Source organism: Pantherophis guttatus, chromosome 4 (genome assembly GCF_059756535.1).
Source record: "Pantherophis guttatus breed Tessera chromosome 4, ASM5975653v1, whole genome shotgun sequence".
Classification (NCBI taxonomy): domain Eukaryota; kingdom Metazoa; phylum Chordata; class Lepidosauria; order Squamata; family Colubridae; genus Pantherophis; species Pantherophis guttatus.
The window spans coordinates 58,079,659-58,100,144 of NC_142066.1; the positions used below are offsets into that span (position 1 = coordinate 58,079,659).

General features: G+C 38.0%; 1 protein-coding gene across 4 annotated transcripts in view; it reads right to left on the reverse strand.

The window, feature by feature from the left end:
• Positions 1-20,486, reverse strand: part of USO1 (USO1 vesicle transport factor) — a 69,759-nt gene that overhangs the window by 46,123 nt on the left and 3,150 nt on the right. For 2 of the 4 annotated variants that reach the window (XM_034416091.3, XM_034416089.3), the window contains exons 2-4: positions 17,591-17,677; positions 17,418-17,482; positions 16,498-16,577 (exon numbers count right to left, since the gene is read on the reverse strand). In XM_034416091.3, coding sequence (XP_034271982.1) covers positions 16,498-16,577; positions 17,418-17,482; positions 17,591-17,677 — 232 coding nt within the window. The remainder of the gene's footprint in view (positions 1-16,497; positions 16,578-17,417; positions 17,483-17,590; positions 17,678-20,486) is intronic. The other 2 variants (XM_087892230.1, XM_087892229.1) reach the window with 1 other exon arrangement.

A 20,486-nucleotide genomic window follows, 5' to 3' on the forward strand; every position in this document is an offset into this window, starting at 1 on the left:
CACTTTAAGTTGTATTTCTCAAACAGGAATCCCTTAAACAAAAAACAATTTCATCTCATATTTTTTAAGTTCAAAAGCCTCTTCCTGAACAAACCATTTATTAAATCATATACAGCATAATGTCTGCAAGTTTCCAATTTTCGGGGGGGCGGGGCATTCGAAAGAAGGTAGTGTAGTTATGGAAAATCCCGGCTGAATGATGCTTTAGGCTCAGTTATATGATGAAAACATTATTAGATGTGGATATGGATGAGAGCAATGTGTCCTTTTAGACTCCTCAGCAGTATTTGATATCATGAACTATAGTGTCCTTCTAGATTGCCTATGAAAGTTAACGTTGTTTTATAGAGGTAGTACACCTTCCACTTCCAGCTAGTAGAGAATAGGAAGTCCCTTGGCCTTTCTTGGTGGGCGGAGCATACATTTTGAGGGTAAAGGTTCAATCTCCGAACTTGTGGGTTGATTTCTGAATGTTTTGTTACCAGGCTAGGTAACATTTTCAGCAGAGTTTACGGATGTCAGTGTCAGTGTTCTTCTGTTTATAATGGCTTCAGGTATGGATGTGTCAAGTGAGGATCTTGTAATGAGTCAGCTGCAAGTCATCAGTAGGTCTTATGATAAGGAGGTCAGGTTCATTGGGAAGTGAACTGCTGGTGGGGAGGGGGGTTGTGTGAGTTGGTTGAGGATTGATGCTGTCTCTGGTTGGCTGTGCAGTTGATTTGGATTCTGAGGGGTTCATGGGTTGGTCAATGAGTCTGTTGATGGAATTACTTGTGGAGTGCCGGGCTTCAATGAACTCATGAGCATGGCAGGTGGTAGTGTGGCTGATGAATTTTGTGTTTCTCCAATTGAACTAATACTGTTTGGTGTCAGTGTGGGTAGAGACTAACAAAATGTTTGGAAACCAACCCACAAGCTCAAAGAACGAACCTTAATCCTCATCCTACACCCAAGATACAGATATTTGTCCCTATTACAAACCATTGATTTTGTTGGTCAATAACCATATGAAACTTTTGGGAGAAGTTGTCTATTAGTTGGCAATGGATATTAGGTGCAGTAATAATTGAAGATGTAGAAGATACTTATGCATCTCTGACCTTGGCCAAGCAGGAGATACTGTGGATTTCTTTGTTGTGTCTGATATCTAAAAGGACTGATGAGATGAAATAAAATCTAAACAAGTCCTAGTAATACTGATTTATCACTGCATGACTGAATTACTATAACTCTATTTCAGACGTTAAAGATTTAGAAACTACAGTTTGTTCAGAAACTGTCAGCTTGTTTGCTGGCAAGTATGAACCATTTTTATAGCAGGATAACACCTGTATTTTAGATACTATATTATATAATATATAGTAGGTTTCCATATATAATTTAATGTCTTGGTTATGATCTATAAAGCCCTTTTGGACATTCTTTTATTTATGGAATTATGTTCTTTAAACTGAATCTGTCCTATATATTCAAATTGAAATAATGGGAGTTAAAAGTAGGTCATCTCTGGGACTTCCGGTGCAGCTATCAGATCGGTGCTGCGTTAGCTCTGCAGCGACGAATGATTTTCCAGACCCTCCGCGGCTTTTTTTTTTTTTTTTGCCGTTCTCAGCCCCAGAGAGGTTGGGAGAGCAGAGGGGCTTTCTTCAGAGGCAAGGAGGGGGAATGCGACCCCTCGCCGCAACGAAGCGTGAGCTCCAAGGATCCGGAGGACAGGAAGAGGGCCGCGAAAACAGCGGCCCCGAAGCCAATGACACTGCGTTTCCTTTTGACCGGTACAGGGAGACGGGACGGAACGATAGGGAAGAAACAAGAAAGAGACTGATTTAAAAATTAAAGGGACTGTATAGCGACTGGAGATAATAGCGGCAGCTGAGATTACAAGTGAAGGAAGCTTTTACTCACTAATTTTTCAACCATCTTGCTACTGTGGAATTGGAAGGAAACGGAAGTACGAATCAATTGGCATATTGAATTACAACGAATAAAAGAACAATAAATTTGGATTTACTAATTGTATGAAGTGGGTGATGATCAGGGGGTAAATCTTCTCCTGAACCCCCTTCCTCCCAGGAGCCTTAATAGTGAGCCCTTTCCGGTGTAATTTAATCACTCTAATGAACTGAATTAATCAAAGTGAGACTGGAGATTAAAACCCGCCTGAAGAGTTAATTAATAACTTATATATGCTCTTTCAATATTTTTAATATTTATTAATTGTATATAGTGATTATTGATTGATTGACTATTCACCTTTTTGCTTGCTTTTTTCTGTTTTGATTTACTACTTAGTATCATATATATACGTTTAGAGTGTATTTAATTGTGGATAGATAAGATAAATTAGAATTGATTAATAATTATATAGAATTGTGATTGAATAACAGTAAGAGCTTAGTTAAAGGGGAGTATTAATTTAAGTAATTTAAATAATATCTGTGCATGATAATTTGGAAAAACCTTCTTTGCTTAGCCAACATGTCTACCACAGTGACATCCACAAAAGTGGCGAAGAAACATATAGCCTCTACTGTGGCATCTTCTCCAATAACAACGCCTCCAGGATTAAGGAAATCATCGGAAAACTTACCAATAGCAGAGAAACCAATCACGATGCAAGGAATGCAGGCGATGTTTCAAAATATCCAAGAAATAATGGGAAAAAATCAAGAATCAATTTCTAAAAACTTTGATGATTTGAAAGTGGAGATGAGTGGACTAAGAGGATAAATTGTACAAATAAAAGAGACTTTGGGAGAAATGAGAACAACTATTTTGGAACACGAGGAGCGATTGATAGAGGTGGAAAAAACTACAGAAAGAGTTGAAACCCAGATTGATAAATGCGAAAGGAAATGTGCGCAAGCGGTGGGGAAACTTGAGGACGAAGTAGTCTTCTTAGAGATGGAGAAATCCGCCTTTTTCTCATGTCTCCAAAACGTGGTCGAGGACAAAGAGGAACAGCTGGATGAAATTGTGGGAGAAGTAATTGCAGAAGTAGTGGGGAGGAAAAAAGAAGAAGTTTGTGGTGATATTTATGAAGCATATCATGTCTATACTAATTATGCGAGATGTTATAACCTGCCCAGAGAAATACACGTGAGGCTAACTAAAAAGGCGTTAAGAGATGACAATCTCCACAAGCTAGGGATCAGAGTGTTACATACAAAGGACGTCAGATCACAATTTTGAAACAGATCCCTAGAAGAGTGAGAGAGCAGAGACATAATTACCAATTCATAACTTCACAACAGAGGAAACACAATGTGCCGTACAGATGGTTATTACCAGAAGGACTTTTGGTGACATGGCAAGAGCGGAAACTTAAAATTGAGAACATACACGATGTACAGGAATTTTGCGAAAACTTTTTTGAATCTGACGAAAGTGAAAGAGACAAAGAAGTAGTCAAAGAGAGTCAGAGAGAGCAGAAAGAGGAGTGGAGAAATGAAAGAGGAGCACAAGCGTATTACGGAAAGGGGAAACGAAATGGGAGGAAGGGGGAAGAAGGAGGAGTAGAAGAATACGGGGTAGAGATTAGATTAGCAGCTAAAACTAAAGGGATTAATAGATAGAAATGAATCAAGGAGTGAGATTACTGACGGTGAACGTCAATGGTCTCAATGTCCCAACCAAAAGATGACGTATTTTAGCTAAAATCACTAAAGCCAAAGCAGATATAACATGTTTACAAGAGACTCATATTAAACTGTCACAAACAAACTTATTGAAATGCCCCAAAGCAGGGAAATTATTTGTAGCAGCTTCAGAGGAGAGAAAAAGAGGAGTAGCAATATTTGTAAAAGAATATCTCTCACCGAAACAAATATTCGCAGACGAAGAGGGAAGAATGCTAATATTGGAGGTGGAATTATTACAAAATAAGATTTTATTGATTGGAATTTACACCCCCAATACTAAACAAACATTATTCTTCCGAAGATTACGAAGAGAAATCCGAGAACTGGAATACGAGCAAGTATGTCTCATGGGTGATTTTAATGCAATTAGCAATAGGACTCAGGATTATAAAACAGGAGAAAACTCCCCAAAAAGAAATAGAGGACAAAATAAAAGGATTTTACCAGCCATTTGTGAGGAAATGAGAGACAAATTAAGACTGAAAGATACCTGGCGTGAACATAATCGGAAGGTAGAGCAATTCACTTATTATTCTCCTAGACACAAATCGTGGTCCAGATTGGACATGATTTGGATGACACAAAAACTTAATTCCCAAGTAGAAGAAATTAGAATTTTACCGAATGATTGGGCGGACCATAATCCAGTACTAGCTGTATTAAAAAAAGAGGGGAAAAATAGAAGACGGTGGATGATGAGATCAGAGATTTTAAACGAAATTGAATTCACACAAAAACTTAAGACAGAAATAACCTTTTTCTTTCAAGAAAATAAGACACCGGGAATGCCACTTCAAACAATTTGGGATGCTGCTAAAGCCTTTATAAGAGGTCTTATTATAAAACATATGGCCATTAAACATAAAAAAGAAGAATAAGAAAGGGGTGATCTAATAAATAAACTAACAAAGGCTGAGGAACAGCTATAAAATAACCTACTATCTAGAGAGGCGAAGGAACAGATAATACTGTTAAAACATCAGCTTAATCTTTTAGAGTTGGACAAACTGAAAGATAAGATAAAAGCAGCAAAGCAAAAACATTTTGAATCAGCTAATAAATTAGGAAGATGGCTTACGTATAGACTCAAAAAAAAAACAACAGAACAGACGAATTGATCAGTTGGAAGATAAGGAGGGAAATTTAATAAAAGATAAAGGAGGAAAGGAAAGAATTGCAGTGGATTTTTATAAAGAATTATACAAAAAAGAAGAAATCTTAATAGAGGTGACAAAAAATTATATTGAGAATTCGGATTTACCTAAAATACCCAATCTAACGAAAGAATTATTAGAAGAGGAAATTACCTTAACTGAGATTGAAAAAGCAGTGAAGAAACAGGGAAATCTGAAAACACCTGGTACAGATGGACTCCCCACGGAGTTATATAAAACAATGTTTGAGGTAATGGGAGAGCATATGAAAGACTTATTTAATGAAGTTCTGGGGAAAGCAGAAATTCCCCACTCATGGAGAGAGGCCAATATTAGCTTAATTCCAAAAGAAGACCCCCCCCCCCGACAGACATAAACAATTATAGACCAATATCTCTTCTGAACTCCGATTATAAAATCTTCACAACAATTTTAGCAAATAGATTAAAAGGCTTCCTGAATGAATTTATACATATTGACCAAAATGGGTTTTTACCATCACGCCAATTACAAGATAACCTGAGAGTCATGCCCGGTAAACAGGTTGCACTAGTTTTTATAGACGCCCAGAAGGCATTTGACAGGGTCAACTGGGAGTTTATATTATTACAGCTAGAATATATGGGTTTTGGACAGAGATTCATAAACGCAATCAAAGTGATTTATTCCAAACAAACGGCCAGACTATTGATAAATGGGGATTTGACGGAAGAATTTCCTATTAGCAAAGGCACAAAACAGGGTTGTCCCCTATCCCGCTTATTATTTATTCTATCACTAGAAACCTTATTACGAAAAATAAGGAATGAGGAAAGAATAAAAGGCCTTAGAATTAGACAACAGGTATACAAAACCCAGGCCTTTACGGATGATATGGCTTTCATTTTAGAAGACCCTATAAAATCTGGCCCATACTTATTAGAATTGATTGAGGAATTTGGAGCAGTCGCAGGATTATTAATAAAAAAAAAACAAATTTATTAACGAAGAATATCTCAGAGGAAGATAAGAGGAGCTTACAGGAAGTGATTGGACTGAAAGTAGTTAACAAAATTAAATACTTGGGAATTTGGTTATCTGGCAGATGCTCAAGTATACAAGAAGACAACTATAATAAACTATTAATTCAAACAAGGAAAGAATTAGATAAATGGGATAAAATTCAACTTTCACTTTTGGGATGAGTAACAACAGTTAAATCCTATATTCTACCGAAATTTAATTTTTTATTTCAAACGATAATTTTTTATTCCAGTGAACCTATCCAAAAAATTCTTTATGGAATTAAATCAAATAATAACTAAATTTATTTGGCAGGGGAAAAAGCCACGGATTAAAAGAAAGATGATGCAGGAGATAAAAGAAAGAGGGGGCCTGGGCTTACCATGTTGGGAGAATTATTATTCAGCAGCTCTGTTAGTATGAGTAAAAGAATGGGTTACCCTAGGTAACAATCGTCTTCTTAAATTAGAAGGTTATGAGCTACAACAGGGCTGGAATATGGCTCTCTGGCGAGACAGTAACCCACAAAGTAAATGGTTCACCAGACATTACATAAGAAACATCTTAATTCGAAACTGGGAAAAGGTCAGCAAAAAATATATTAAAACACCGTGCTGGATATCACCAGTGGAAGCACTGACATATCCTAAAATCTATAATCCGACAAAGAAATTAATATATAAGGAGTTATTGAATGCACAGGGAAATTTAAAATCTAAACAGGAATTGAATTCTCTAGGACTACAAGTAAACTGGTGGACCTACCTACAGATTCAATCCAAATTTAAGAAAGATAGAGATGGGAAAGGTATACATGTGGACCTACAAGAATTAGATAAAATTTTGATGGGACAAGAAAAAGGCATGATTTCGAAAAGTTATAAATTGTTAATGAGATTAGAGATAGGTGATGAGATAATCAAAGATACAATGATCGCTTGGGGGAAAAACTTCGGTTACTCAATTCATTTAGACAAATGGCAAGGGATTTGGTGGGAGAATATGAAGTCACGGCATACAAAGAGAATATTTATAAAATGATATACAGGTGGCACCTTTCCCCCCGATAGATTGGCTAAAATGTTCACTGGCTGAATGTTGGAAGTGTGGGCAGGAACGAGGCAGCTATTATCATCAATGGTGGACATGCCTGAAAGCAGTTAAGTTCTGGGGAAAAATAAAAAAATGTCTTAATGAGATTTTAAACCAAAAGATTGATTGGGCACCAGAGACATGCTTGCTCGGCTCCAAACCGGATAATATAAAAAAAAGACTTATGTTACTTAGCCCTACACATTATCACAGCGGCGAGACTGATATACGCGCTATTTTGGAAAAATAAAAATATCCCATCGGAGGAAGCAATTATAAAAAAGATTTTGGACTGTGCGGAAGCAGATAAATTGACTAAAAAATTAAAAGATAAAGGTCAAACTCAAACATGTTTATCCTGGGAAAAATTATATACTTGGCTAGCGAAGAGAAAACCACAACCCAATTGAAAAGAGGAAAGGTATTTACTGAGAAACCTGTATTATATTAACAAAGTGAGGTCGGATAAACCTAATTGATACATAAAGAGATATAAGTCGTTCTGTCTCCCTCGGAATATAATGTACTTTGTTATTTGTTATGTTATCTTGTATGTTATTTATATGGTGTGTTGTTATTTTTTGTTTTTTTTAATGGGGAAAAAAAAAGTAGGTCATCTCTGCAGCATCCTTGACCTTGTGGTACAGCATTCCCTGGGAGATCAGGATGGTTTCATGTTGTTTGCTTTCAGGAAGAATATGAAGATAGTTCTTTTTCACTGTACATTTGGGAACTAAGTGCGAGTTGTGGGATTGATGTTATCTTAAAACATGATATATGGTTTTAAAAGAGCTATAGTGGCACAATGGTTAGAATGCAGTATTGCAGGCTAGGTCTGCCCACTGCCAGGAGTTTGATCCTGACTGGCTCAAGATTGACTCAGCCTTCCATCCTTCTGAGGTCAGTTAAATGAGGATCCAGACTGTTAGGGGCAATATGCGGACTCTAAACCGCTCAGGCAGTGCTTTAAAGCATTATGGAGCGATATGTATCTGAGTGCTATTGCTATTATACATATTTCATCTAGTACCGGTATTATAGAGTTATTAATTCTATAATTTACTTTAATAGATTTATTTTTGTCGTGAAGTTATGTTTTATTATAGATTATCCTGGTGTGATTTTTCTATTCTGAGCATCCCCAAGTCTTTAGATAGGACAGAACAGCTATTTTGTGATATATGTGAAATATTTTTTCATTGCTTCACTGACTAGTTCCAGATTTCAATTGCTATGTACCATACAGAACCTATATAGAAAATTGTGCAATATATTCTACTTGTAATACAATGAAATAGTATTGGGGCTATATTATGTATGTAAGAACAAACAAATATTAATAAATTTAGCTAAGATTTAATTCTCAGTTTATTTTTAAATATTTAATTCTTATTGTTTATGGTTTTTTAATCAACAGTAAGGTTCTTTAGCTCAGAAAAATTTGCAGGTATCAATCTACTCTACTATTTGGTCTGGCCTTCACTTTGCAGCAGTTTCCAATGGACACTGCCCAAGCAATATGCAGCAGTAGCGTGGTTTCCTGAGGAAGAATGACTGTAGAAATCTCCAATATGTATTGTCCAACACGCTATACAACCACCTATTTTATTTTATTTTTTTAAATTTTGATTTATATGCCGCCCTTCTCCGGAGACTCAGGGCGGCTTACAATGCGTTAAGCAATAGCCTTCATACTTTTGTGTATTTATACAAAGTCAGCTTATTGCCTCCACAAATTGGGTCCTCAATTTACCCACCTTAGAAAAGATGGAAGGCTGAGTCAACCTTGAGCCTGGTGAGAATTGAACTCGCAGTAATTGCAGGCAGCTGGATGTTAAATGCTGCCTTAGGAGGCATTAGCCTCCTACGCCACTCAGGCTCCTATTGATTGTTCCATTTGTGAGAATCTGGAACTTAGCTAGACTTTTGAATGGACATTTCATTAATGCTGATCTGAGATGCTTCTTACTAATATCAAATCACAGATACTCTCATACTGGCGGGTTCTTTATTGAGAAATTCTTGATGGAAACCAGCTGCTTGTAGAATATTTGTTCCCTATTGGCTACGAATCCCTTTTTCCTTGTCAGATTTTCCTTCTTCAGAACTGAAAGGAACAAAAATATTTTTTTTTCTACTTGGCCTTGCAGGAATTGCTACTTCTTGCATTCAAGAGGTCAGTATCATTGATAAACCTATTTCATTTCAGAACTATGAGACTGTGTTACATAAACAATCTGTATCTTCAGAACAAAATGGAAAATTTAGTTGACATAAATTGTGAAATTTATTTTATAACTATAGCTACATATCACTGAACATAAAAATGTAAAAAAATATGGATCACTATTAGTGGTTGTGACAAATAATCCTAAATTGTAAAGCAGACTAGAATGTCTTCCCTGATCACCATTTCCAATTTTTTTCAGTGAAAAAACGAAGAGCTGTCAACAAACTATATTTACTGAAAGATTGATTCAATGTTTACAGTACATTTCTTAAAAACTAGTGCGTGGTACAGATGAGACGTAATGTGAGAAATAAAGAAAATACTAGGGACATGAATACTGTACTACTGATTTTATTCTCATATCAAGGGGATTAAATTACATCTGCAAATCTTGTCTATTCAGCAAATCATATTATTTTCCACTGTTTTGCATATACTAGTGCTTGCTAATTGCCTAGAGTGTGACCCTAGGTGAAGAAGCTTCTTGGATGAGAAGCTAAATGTTTTCAAAGAAAAACAAGAAAGTCCAGTAGCCTCTTGAAAAAGCACCTTTGGGATGACTCTGTAGTGTGCAACAATTTACCCCCAAACAAAGGCAAAATAAGAGATATTGTGTAGTGCTTATAATCATATATACATGCTTCTGATCCAATGGAGTATCTCATTTGATCATGTGGATTATCAATCTACTAACTGATATAAAAAAAGTTAATCGTAAGGCATTTCCTGCTGTACTACAATTACTTTTCTTGTCAACGTCTATGCCCATGATGGCGAACCTATGGCACGCGTGCCACAGGTGGCACGCAGAGCTCTTTCTGCGGGCACACCAGCCGTCACCCCAGCCCAGATCCACCGCACATGCGTACACCTCCCATTGGCCAACTGGTCTTCGGGTCTCTGCTGCGCATGTACGGGGGCGGGGTCTTCCCCAATCTCTGCAGATTTTACCCTCTGCAGGTGCCTCTCTGTGGCAGGAAGGCAGGAGAAAGCTAGGACGCAATGTGGGGAGAAACTGCAAAGATCAGAGGAGGCACAGAAGGGCTAGGATTTGATGGGGGAGAAACTTTGGAGATTGTGGAAAGCAGGAGGCAGCTACGACTCGGTAGGGGCAGAAACTTTGGAGATTGTGGAAGGCAGGAGAAAGCTAGGACTCGGGGGGGAGAAACTTTGGAGATCGGAGAAGGCAGGAGAGAACTAGGATTAGATGGGGGAGGAAGAAACTTTGGAGATCTGGAAGGCAGGAGGCAGCTAGGATTTAATGGGGGAGAAACTTTGGAGATAGAAGGCAGGAAGCTGCTAGGATTCGATGGGGGAGAAACTTTGGAGATTGTGGAAGGAAGGAGGCAGCTAGGATTTGAGGGGGGAGAAACTTTGAAGATCGTGGAAGGCAGGAGATAGCTAGGATTAGATGGGAGAGAAACTTCGGAGATCGGAGAAGGCAGAAGGCAGCTAGGATTAGATGGGGGGGGAAGAAACTTTGGAGATCATGGAAGGCAGGAATGCAGGAGAAAGCTAGGATACAATCTCCACAGTTTCTCCCTCATTGAGTCATAGCTGCCTCCTGCCTTCCGTGCATTCTCCGATCTTTGCAGTTTCTACCCCCATCGAGTCCTAGCTGCCTCCCCCCACCCCGCACCCAATTTTGGGCCTGAAAAGCCTCCTGCACCAACCTGGAAACCAAAACAGGGACCCAGGATGCATGCACAGTGGGGGCGCACGCGCAGAGAACATGCATGCGCAGGGGGCATGTGCAGAGGGCACTCACATTGCATTTTGGAGGTTGTGGCACACACATGTGCATTCATTCGTGTGCGTGTGTACTTTGGGCACTCGGCACCAAAAAGATTAACCATCACTGGTCTATGCTATCCTCCATAAGGCTTAATTATGCTTCGGGATATATTTTCTTTTACCACCAACCATTAGTCTTTTTCCTACCATTTTATCACTTATCTTAAAGAAATTGCAGGCACAAGATGTAATAAACAAGGTTTTAAAGACAATTTGAAGTCTTAAAACATTTACAAAGGCTCTTAGCAGTGGATCATGCTCTATTTCCTAAAAGAAATATAAAGAAGCCTAGTGTAACATTGCTACTTTACAAATGTACAGTGTTTGGGATCAGATACATTTAAAAGTTGAAAGGTTTCAAAATGATATACAGGTAGTCCTTGACTTATGGCCACAATTGAGCCCAAAATGTATGTTGCTAAGTGAGAAATTTGTTAAGTGAATTTTGCCTCATCTTACAACTTTTCTTGTCACATTTGTTAAGTGAATCACTGTAGTTGTTAAATTAGTAACACAGTTGTTAAGTGAATCTAGCTTTCCCATTGACTTTGCTTATCAGAAGGTCACAAAAGCAAATCACATGACCCCGGGACATTGCAAATATGAACCAGTTGTCAAGCATCTGAATGTAAATCATGTGACCATGGGGATGCTATAACAGTGATAAGTGTGAAAAATGTTCATAAATCACTTTTTTTAGTGCCGTTTGAACAGTCACTAAATGAACTGTTGTAAATTAAGGACTACCTGTACTTCCAATCCCAAATACTTGAGTTGATCTGAGTTTCAGGAAGTTAAAAATAAAAAAGAGAACATTATGCAGGAAATAACAGCAAGAATTACAGTGAAGTATAAAAATGATAGAAAAAATGAAAAAAAAATCTTGTTTTATATTGGCTGTACACTGATTACAATTCCTAATAAAAACATGTGCTGCTCCAAACATACACACAGGAGTTGGCTACTGGTGCTTGTACTTCCTTCTCTCATATGCCTCAATAGATTACTGTAGTAAATGTTCTGCAGGCTAGTAATTTTTCTAAACTTACTTAGTTACAATGCTTTCCAAACCTGGGTAAGGTATTCAAAATTAGGTAAAAGTACTTTTCTTTAGGTAAGAGGACACAAAACTATTACCCAATCACAGCAGAAATATTCAAATAAGTAATTTCTAATAAGTAGTTTTGAATAATGAAGGAAAAATATTGGGAAGTGCTGACTTATATTACATTCACAGATATCTCACTGAATTTTTTGAAAAAAGATATTGCATAATTCTGTTGAAGAGGGATGATGGAATTCAAACTAAACACTGTTACAGCTCTTACTAATCTTATTCCTGCAAAGGAGACTAACAACCAGCTATAAATTTCAATCCATCATTGGTATTTGGAGGCCATTTTCTGCAACTTGCTCCACTCCTGCAGACATTATGAGATGAATGATGGTGCTTCAAAATAATTAGTGCATCATTAGCAACTTCAACTGCAAGTGGACACATGAAAATTTCCTTTTAAAGATTTGTTCCCCTTAAAGCATTTAAAATTCCTTAGTATCATTACAATTTTTCCAACATTTGATAATCAAAATTGTTATTAAAACAATAACCATTCTTTAAAAAATTGCTTTGATTACTCTTTTTAATAATACCTCATAATATAAGTTAATAAAATATGATAACCTAAGCCCAACTTATATATAATGAATAAATATACTATTAACCATGTTAAAACTGTTTATAAATCCTTAATAGAGTATTAGAACAAAAGCTTCTGAAGACTGGCTGCTTAATAAATCAGGACAGGCATAATATACAATGTTAACTAGAAAACAATCTTTATGAAAGTGCATAAATTAAAGCATGCTAATGGATCCAACTCTGTTTTAAAAGGACTGCAAAAAAATCAAATTGCTCCTATAAATTGTTCAAGGAATAATAATTGCCTTTAGCAATTATTTTAAAAAAGCATATTAATTGAAAACTCTTTAAGCAAAAAAAAATCCCAAGTATTTTACTTCAATATCTAATATCATCCATATTTTTTTCAAATAATACCTGAAATTATTGCATGACTCTCCTTAATACAAAGAGGACCATGTCAAGTTTGCATCAGATCAGACACTTGTGTGCATGTAAAAATAGCACACAGAAAACTGTTTAGAAAACTATTTTCTAAACTATAGCATCCCTTTTTAAAATGGGTAAGTGTTGAGAATAATTAATACTTAGAACTACATCTAAATGCATCATGCTCCATTTCTTTTACCTTCAGAATCATCTGTAAGAGCAGAGGGAGAAAGAGAAAGTTTTAAAAAATAAAGCAACTTCTATTTAAAATTGCAAAGAAGCACAATTGATTTTATATAACTAATGTTGAAAAGAAGAATACAAATTGGTACTAAAAAAGATATTTACTTATACCCTTCTAGTTAGAAGAGAAGGCTTAGGGTTTCTTTTCTTGTGGATGAAGCCCCTCCCTTCAGATACACATTTTAACTTCAGCTGACCACTGGACATAGTGTAACTTCTTTATAGTATGTATGGTCACTAGAATAATTGTCTTTCAGTGCATCGGAGTGTCACTGACTGTGAAAGGCACTAAGTCTTTAAATCCAACTATAACTTTTGGTCACTGAAGATGGAACTGAAAGAACAAGATACCGTAGTACAGTAATGGCAAACCTTTTAGACACCGAGTGCCCAAACTGCATGTGCATGGATGCCCAAACTGAAAAATGTGTGTGAACGTGCGCATGTGTGGACATGCGCAGCAGAGACCCAAAGACCAGCTGGCCAGCAGGTGGCCGGATATCCCAACCCAGCAGCGCAGCAAGATCTTTCTCTTTTGTGAGCTTCTGTTTTGTCGTTTGCAGGGAAACAGAAGCTCACGAAAGATACGCCACGGAGATCTGACCTGGGGCGACGGGGTGCATCCCAGCAGAGAGGACTCTGTGTGCTACCTCCGGCATGCGTGCCATAGGTTCGCCATCATGGCCCTAGTATGCTCAGGGAGGGTTAATTCAATGTTAAAGCCTCCCCAGTATTGATCTGTGGAGCCTCACTTTTCTATCTTACAATATTTAATGTATAGAGCTGGTTCAGACAAGATCAGTATCTTTAAAAAATTAGAATTCTCATTCTTTGATGTTGCTGGCACTCTTGACTAGATATGCTAAGGAGAAGAGTTGTGCTAGCTGAACATGCCATAGCAATATATTCTCTGACACACTTGCTGATGGTAAATACCTCAAGTGTGTAAGTGATAGACTGAATGCTTATTTGGTATATATCTGTAGTATATTTTAAATACTCCAGGCGCATCCAGATTGGGCAGGTTTGTTATCTAGGATGGGAAGGGGGGAATACAATTCCTTGGGCTCAGTGGAATTTGGAACTGTAATTGGGCATAAAGCAGAGATCTGGTCTTAGCACCATCTTATCTTGATACTTTTTTCACAGAGAGAGCCCCTCGTTCTATAACAAAGGTGGGTTTCAGCAGGTTCTGACCAGTTCTGGAGAACCGGTAGCGGAAATTTTGAGTAGTTCGGAGAACCAGTAGTAAAAATTCTGACTGGCCCTGCCCCCATCTATTCTCTGCCTCCCAAGTCCCAGCTGATCAGGAGGAAATGGGGATTTTGCAGTAACCTTCCCCTGGATTGGGGAGGGAATGGAGATTTTATAGTATCCTTCCCCTGCCACTCCCAAGCCATTCCCACCAAGCCACACCCACAGAACCGGTAATAAAAAATGTTGAAACCCACCACTCCTTCATAGTTAATATGGCTACCAAAAAAATAGGTGAGTATGCTTTTCGGCATCTGCCAAAATAATCTAAAAACCAGGGGTGAAATCTAGCAGGTTCTGACAGGTTCTGGAGAATCAGCAGCGGAAATGTTGAGTAGTTTGGAGAACCGGTAGCGAAAATTTTGAGTAGTTCAGAGAACCGGCAAATGCCACCTCTGGCTGGCCCCAGAGTGGGAAGGGAATGGAGATTTTGCAGTATCCTTCCCCTGCCACAGCCACCAAGCCATGACCACCAAGCCACACCACACCCACCAAGCCACGCCCATAGAACTGGTAGTAAAAAAAATGGATTTCACCTCTGCTAAAAACCAATTATAGAGTAAGTTTCATGAGGGAACGTGTTGAATGATTGGGAAAGTGAAGATGCTGACATGCTTAGGAAAGGTTGCCCATCACCCAATCAGGACATAGCCCAAAGTGACAATCAACTGATACAATACATTAGTTGTCAACTTTTCTCAAGCCCCATGTAAATGGCAACCCAAGATAGGCAGGAGAAGAATGTAATAATAAAACTTGAAAGTTAGTTCTCAGACAGACTTATAATAAACCAATTAAGGGAGGATTTCTGGATTGTATTGCTTCAACTCAAACTTATTGAACTCTTCTTCCTTTCTTCCTTTCCTTCTTCCTTTCCTTTCTCATAATCTGCCACAGCGCTTACACTTTGGTCCCATTTATAGGAATCTTAATAGTTCCAGGACTACTGGTTCTGGTGCCAAGAGCCTGTCTTCTGTGCTACCAAAAGCATGCCTATCAATTAATAGATTTTGGCAGTAGCCAGGTGTCTTGAGATTATGATTTCCTTCGGGTTGATGTTGACTCCCAGATGCAGGATCCGCTACACTGGTATTCTCCCAATATTTGACATTCGGCACATTTGAGCAATTTATAGTATTTTGTTTCTTATTGGGCCTATTTAATAAAAGAACAGTTCCAATCCTTTGCATCAACATAGTACTGTAAATCTTTTTAAATTACTTTCTTTAACATGAAACAGCAAAAAACACAAGGATATTTAAAGTTGGCAACTTTAAGTAAGATAAAAAGAAACACACAATGAAATATGGTTATCAGTAAAACAAAATAAATTTGAAACTAGAATGAAATGAGAATCTTTAATTTTAGAAATTCCAACATAATTACTTTACTTGTTTTGAGTTATACTCATTCAAATTGATTTCTGTAACCACTGGCTTTAGCATATACTTAAATTTAAAACAATGCTTTCAGATGCTGCTCATTTTACTCACACTACATTAAAAACAAAACATGCAAATCCAAAACAAAAATTAGGAAAGACTAAAGCAAAATTATTTCTGCAATTGGAAAGAGATACTGGATTAGTTTGGATGCAGCCTTAAAGTATGATCTATAATTACATGAATGTGCCTTCCTAAGCCTGGGGCACCACACTTTTCTCACTTCCTTATAGCTGCACTAGAGAAGGTTGGAAGGACTCAATATATCCCTTATAGCCATTTTGCAAAAATGGGGGGTGGGAGGAAATCAAATCCTGGATTATAACTTTTTTTCCTGCAATAGTCATAATACCTCAAGTTCATATACAGAAAAAGCCTTTTTTCAACTTAAAACTGGATTTATAGGCATTACATTTCCTCTGGCCATTATAGAGGTGACAGCAACTGAGCCAAAACCTAATGGAAACTTGCATATCTAAAGCAGATCACTTAAATTTTTTTAAAAATATTTCACTAAATTAAATAAAATTAAGTAAAATCTATTTGTTAAGGACATATTAAAAATCAACTACTTAACCTTGTTCTTCCTCTTCCAAATCATTGGACATGATATTGCAGAGGGTATCCAAAGCATAGCCGATTATTTCAGAATCTGAACTATGAATAAAAGGACAAACTCTCATTGAATAAACTGCATATAACACTAACATTGCAAATAATATCATTATATAATCTCTTATGTCGTTTCAAAGCTTATTGCAAAGCCTTGATTTGGAGTATATTTAATACTCGATAAGGAGTATGTTTAGGAATTCTACTACAGGTAGCCTTTGCATACTGACTGCAATAGGCACTGACAACCCTGCACTACACACTGTAGTCTAAAAAGAAAAATCACATTACTGTGCCTGACTTATGAAGGCAGTGTGATAGTTCTGGCTGTGTTGTAAGTGAATCAACTGTACATTAAGCACAATATAATGTGACCATGACTTGTGACTTCCTGCCTGCCTGCTTTCTCACTGACTTTTCTTGTTGGAAGGCTGCTGTGCAGGTTACAAATGAGGATTATGTTACTATGGGATGCTGTGACTATCATAAATACATGCTGGTTGGCCAAATGCCTGAATTTCAATCAAGTGACCATGGTGCTGCTACAAAGGCTGTAACTTCAAGGCCAGTTATAAGTTTCATTATTCATTATTCAAATTGTTGCTGAACAAATGATGAATGAGCAAGAAACACCTGTCATATGCATTCCAGATCAATTTTCTCATGTAAACAATTCGTTAGTTACATTGATAGGTTCTGAAGCTTCTTAAATATACTAAAGTAGAATTATACTCCATTATTGCGGAAAACACTGGACAGATAAAGATCAATTTGATTCTCATGAGTATATTTCTTACATTTTAATCATAATTCAATTTCATAATTCAAGATTTTATTATTGGAAGATCCTATTTATATATTTTTAAATCATCTGGCAAATCTTACCGGTCTGTTTGGAGAACATTTATAAGATGAGACATAGCTTGAATCCCCACTTCCAAACGATATTTCTGTCAAAAACAGAGCAAGTATTTAAAAAAAACGTTATCATGTTCTACCAAACATACTTTAGATGCCACATGCAAATGAAATTTTGTTAGAAATATATTTATATATACCTTTGAAAGAGATTTAATGGCACGTACAGCATCTCTGCGATCCTCAAGTAAGGTGGAAGATGCCACTCTATCACATAATTTTTGAATCTATAACAGAAATAAAATGATTCAAAAATTAAGATTCTAAGATCTTGAAATTCAAAGGGCTTTATAGCTTAGAAAAATTTATTCACAGATTTTCTCAGACTGAAATCAAAATTAAACATGGTATAGTTCACATGTTACAGTTTAAAAAGAATATGATACACAACACAATTTTATAAAAATATGAATTCTTCATTTGAAACGATGTGCTAAATGGATTCACACATACAGAAGTGCAAAACCACAGTACAGGATACCTGATACCAGGGTGGATTTGATTTAAATCGAGTCGATTTAAATCATGATTTAAATCATGATTTAAATCACTAGTAAAAAGACTTGATTTAAATCAACTCGATTTAAATCATAATTGTTAAAGAGCAACTGTCATCTCTGCTACTCCTTTGACCCGCTATTGACTCACCGATAGTCCGTGTTGCAGAATATATAGCCTTGTGCTACATAACTAAGCTCCATTTCATGCTGAATAAACTAAATTATTTATGTATCTTAAACAGAAAACAATCTTACGATAGATTTTTACCCCAAAAGTTTTTTATTAAAATAAATTCAATAAAAATTAAAAAAAACCGATTTAAATCAAAAAAATCTGATTTTTTTTTATTTTTTAAAAAAAAATCATTGATTTTTATCCACCCTGCCTGATACTGACTTAATATTTTGCATGAATATATCAAATTGTTGATTTCTTTGAGAAAAAATGGTTGAACAAACCACAGTTTAAAGCAATGTGCAGACTTAATAATAATAATTAATTATTAAAATGATTATTAGATATTAGTTCTCCATTTTCAAGGAATAGTCTTTTATCTATTTATTAGATTTAGATTTCACTTTTTTACAAGAATTCCAAGATGGGATATATAATGATACCTTCTATTTTCAACATGAGGTATATTGGCTAAGAGAGTGACTATCCCAAAGTCACCCAGTAAGCTTTTGTAATAAAGGGTGAACCTGGACTCACTGCTATATATCACCTTAAGCACTACATCAGCAATATTTCAAAATTTATTCATTTCAATTCAATTTTCAATTCAGAATAGATCTTTAAGGGACCTTGGAGGTCTTCTAGTTCAACCTCTTGCTCAAGCAAGAGACCCTATACCAGTGATGGCGAACCTTTTTCCTGTTGCATACCAAAAGTGGGGGGGTGGGAACAAAGGGGGTCGGGCGCATGCATGCCCACACCCATAATACAATCCCCTGCGCCCCGCCCATACACATGTGAGCCCTGCACACTCCCTCCCCTCCACCCATGCATACATGCTTGATCTCCCCCACACACGCGCCCCACATACCCCACCACCCGTTTTGGGCCAGGCAAGCCTCCCTGAACAAAAAACAGGCTGGGGGGGGCGCTGCTGGAACATGGAAGAGTGTCAATGAAATGCCCCCCAGTCCGCCACCAAGAACAAGCCAGTGCAGCCCCCCCCCTTCTGTCAAGGAAGTGCGCCTGCTTCCCGGCCAGCGCATATCTTACCCTGGCACCGGACAGATGTTACTTCGGGGCGGACTCCGCGCCTACAGCAGCACTGCTTGTTCTCGGTGGCAGGGGAGGTGGGGGTGGCAGTTCTCCTCTAGAATCCCGGCCACAAGCAGCAAGCTGAGAACTGCCCTCCACATTACCTGCCACCGAGAACAAGCAGTGCTGTCCCTGGTACTTTCCTGGGGCTGAGGAGGCTGCTCAGCGGTTTTCACCCTGCCGCTGTGGCCAGGATTCTGAAGGAGAACCACCGCTCCCACTCGCCCACCACCAAGAACTAGAAGCGCAGCCCCTGCTACTTTCTTTGGGCTCTGCAGCAGTTCTCACCCTGCCGCTTGCGCCCAGGATTCTGGAGGACAAACCCCCCTCCCAGCCACCGAGAACAAGCAGCGCTGCTGCTGCTGCTCTTCAGGGTGCCCAACCTGGCAGGCGCTCCGGACCTGGCAGGCGCTCTGGACCATGGACGCGCATCGCCATAGGCTGGAGAGCTGGGGCTGCGCAAGAAGCCTGGTCGGGCAGGGAGGGAAGCCCTGGCCCGCCCATCCTGGCCGACAGCTCTCTCCCCTAGTAAGTGACCGCTGGGATCCCGTCTCTGCCTCTTTGGGCATACAAGCTGTTCTTCATGTACGTGTGTGCACCAGAAAACCAGATGGCCAGGTCACATGCCGGAAAGCGGAAGATGATCTTCCTGGCGTGCACATGCATACTGCGTGACTGCTCTTTCAGTTTCTGGTGCTCCTGCGTGTGTAATGATCAGCTAGCTGGTGTGCCGGAACCCAGAAGAACAATGAGCGATGGCTCCAGGTGCCCGCAGAGATGTCTCTGTGTGCCACTTGAGCATGCATGCCATAGGTTCACCATCATGGCTGTATACCATTTAGACAAGTGGCTGTCCAGTCTCTTCTTAAAAATCTCCAGTGATGAAACACCCACAACTTCTGAAGACAAGGTGTTCCACTGGTTAATTGTTCTCACTGTTAGGAAGCTTCTCCTTAATTCTGGGTTGCTTCTTCCTTGATTAGTTTCCCTCCATTGTAATGTATTTATTGCAAAGTTCTCTGTGCTGTCATTTAAAAAGATTTGCCTGTTTATGAACAGAGCCATACTAAAGCTATGAAACAGATCAGAATAATTATTTATCATTGAGTTCTTTTTTTCCTCATACACATGTAAGTCTTACACTGGAACCTAAGCTTTATTACTCAATTTTTTTTAAAAAAAATCATACCCAACGCATTTCAACAGAAAAAAAGCAAGCAAAGATTTTTTTTTATTTCTAAATCATTCTAAGAAGATAAATTCATG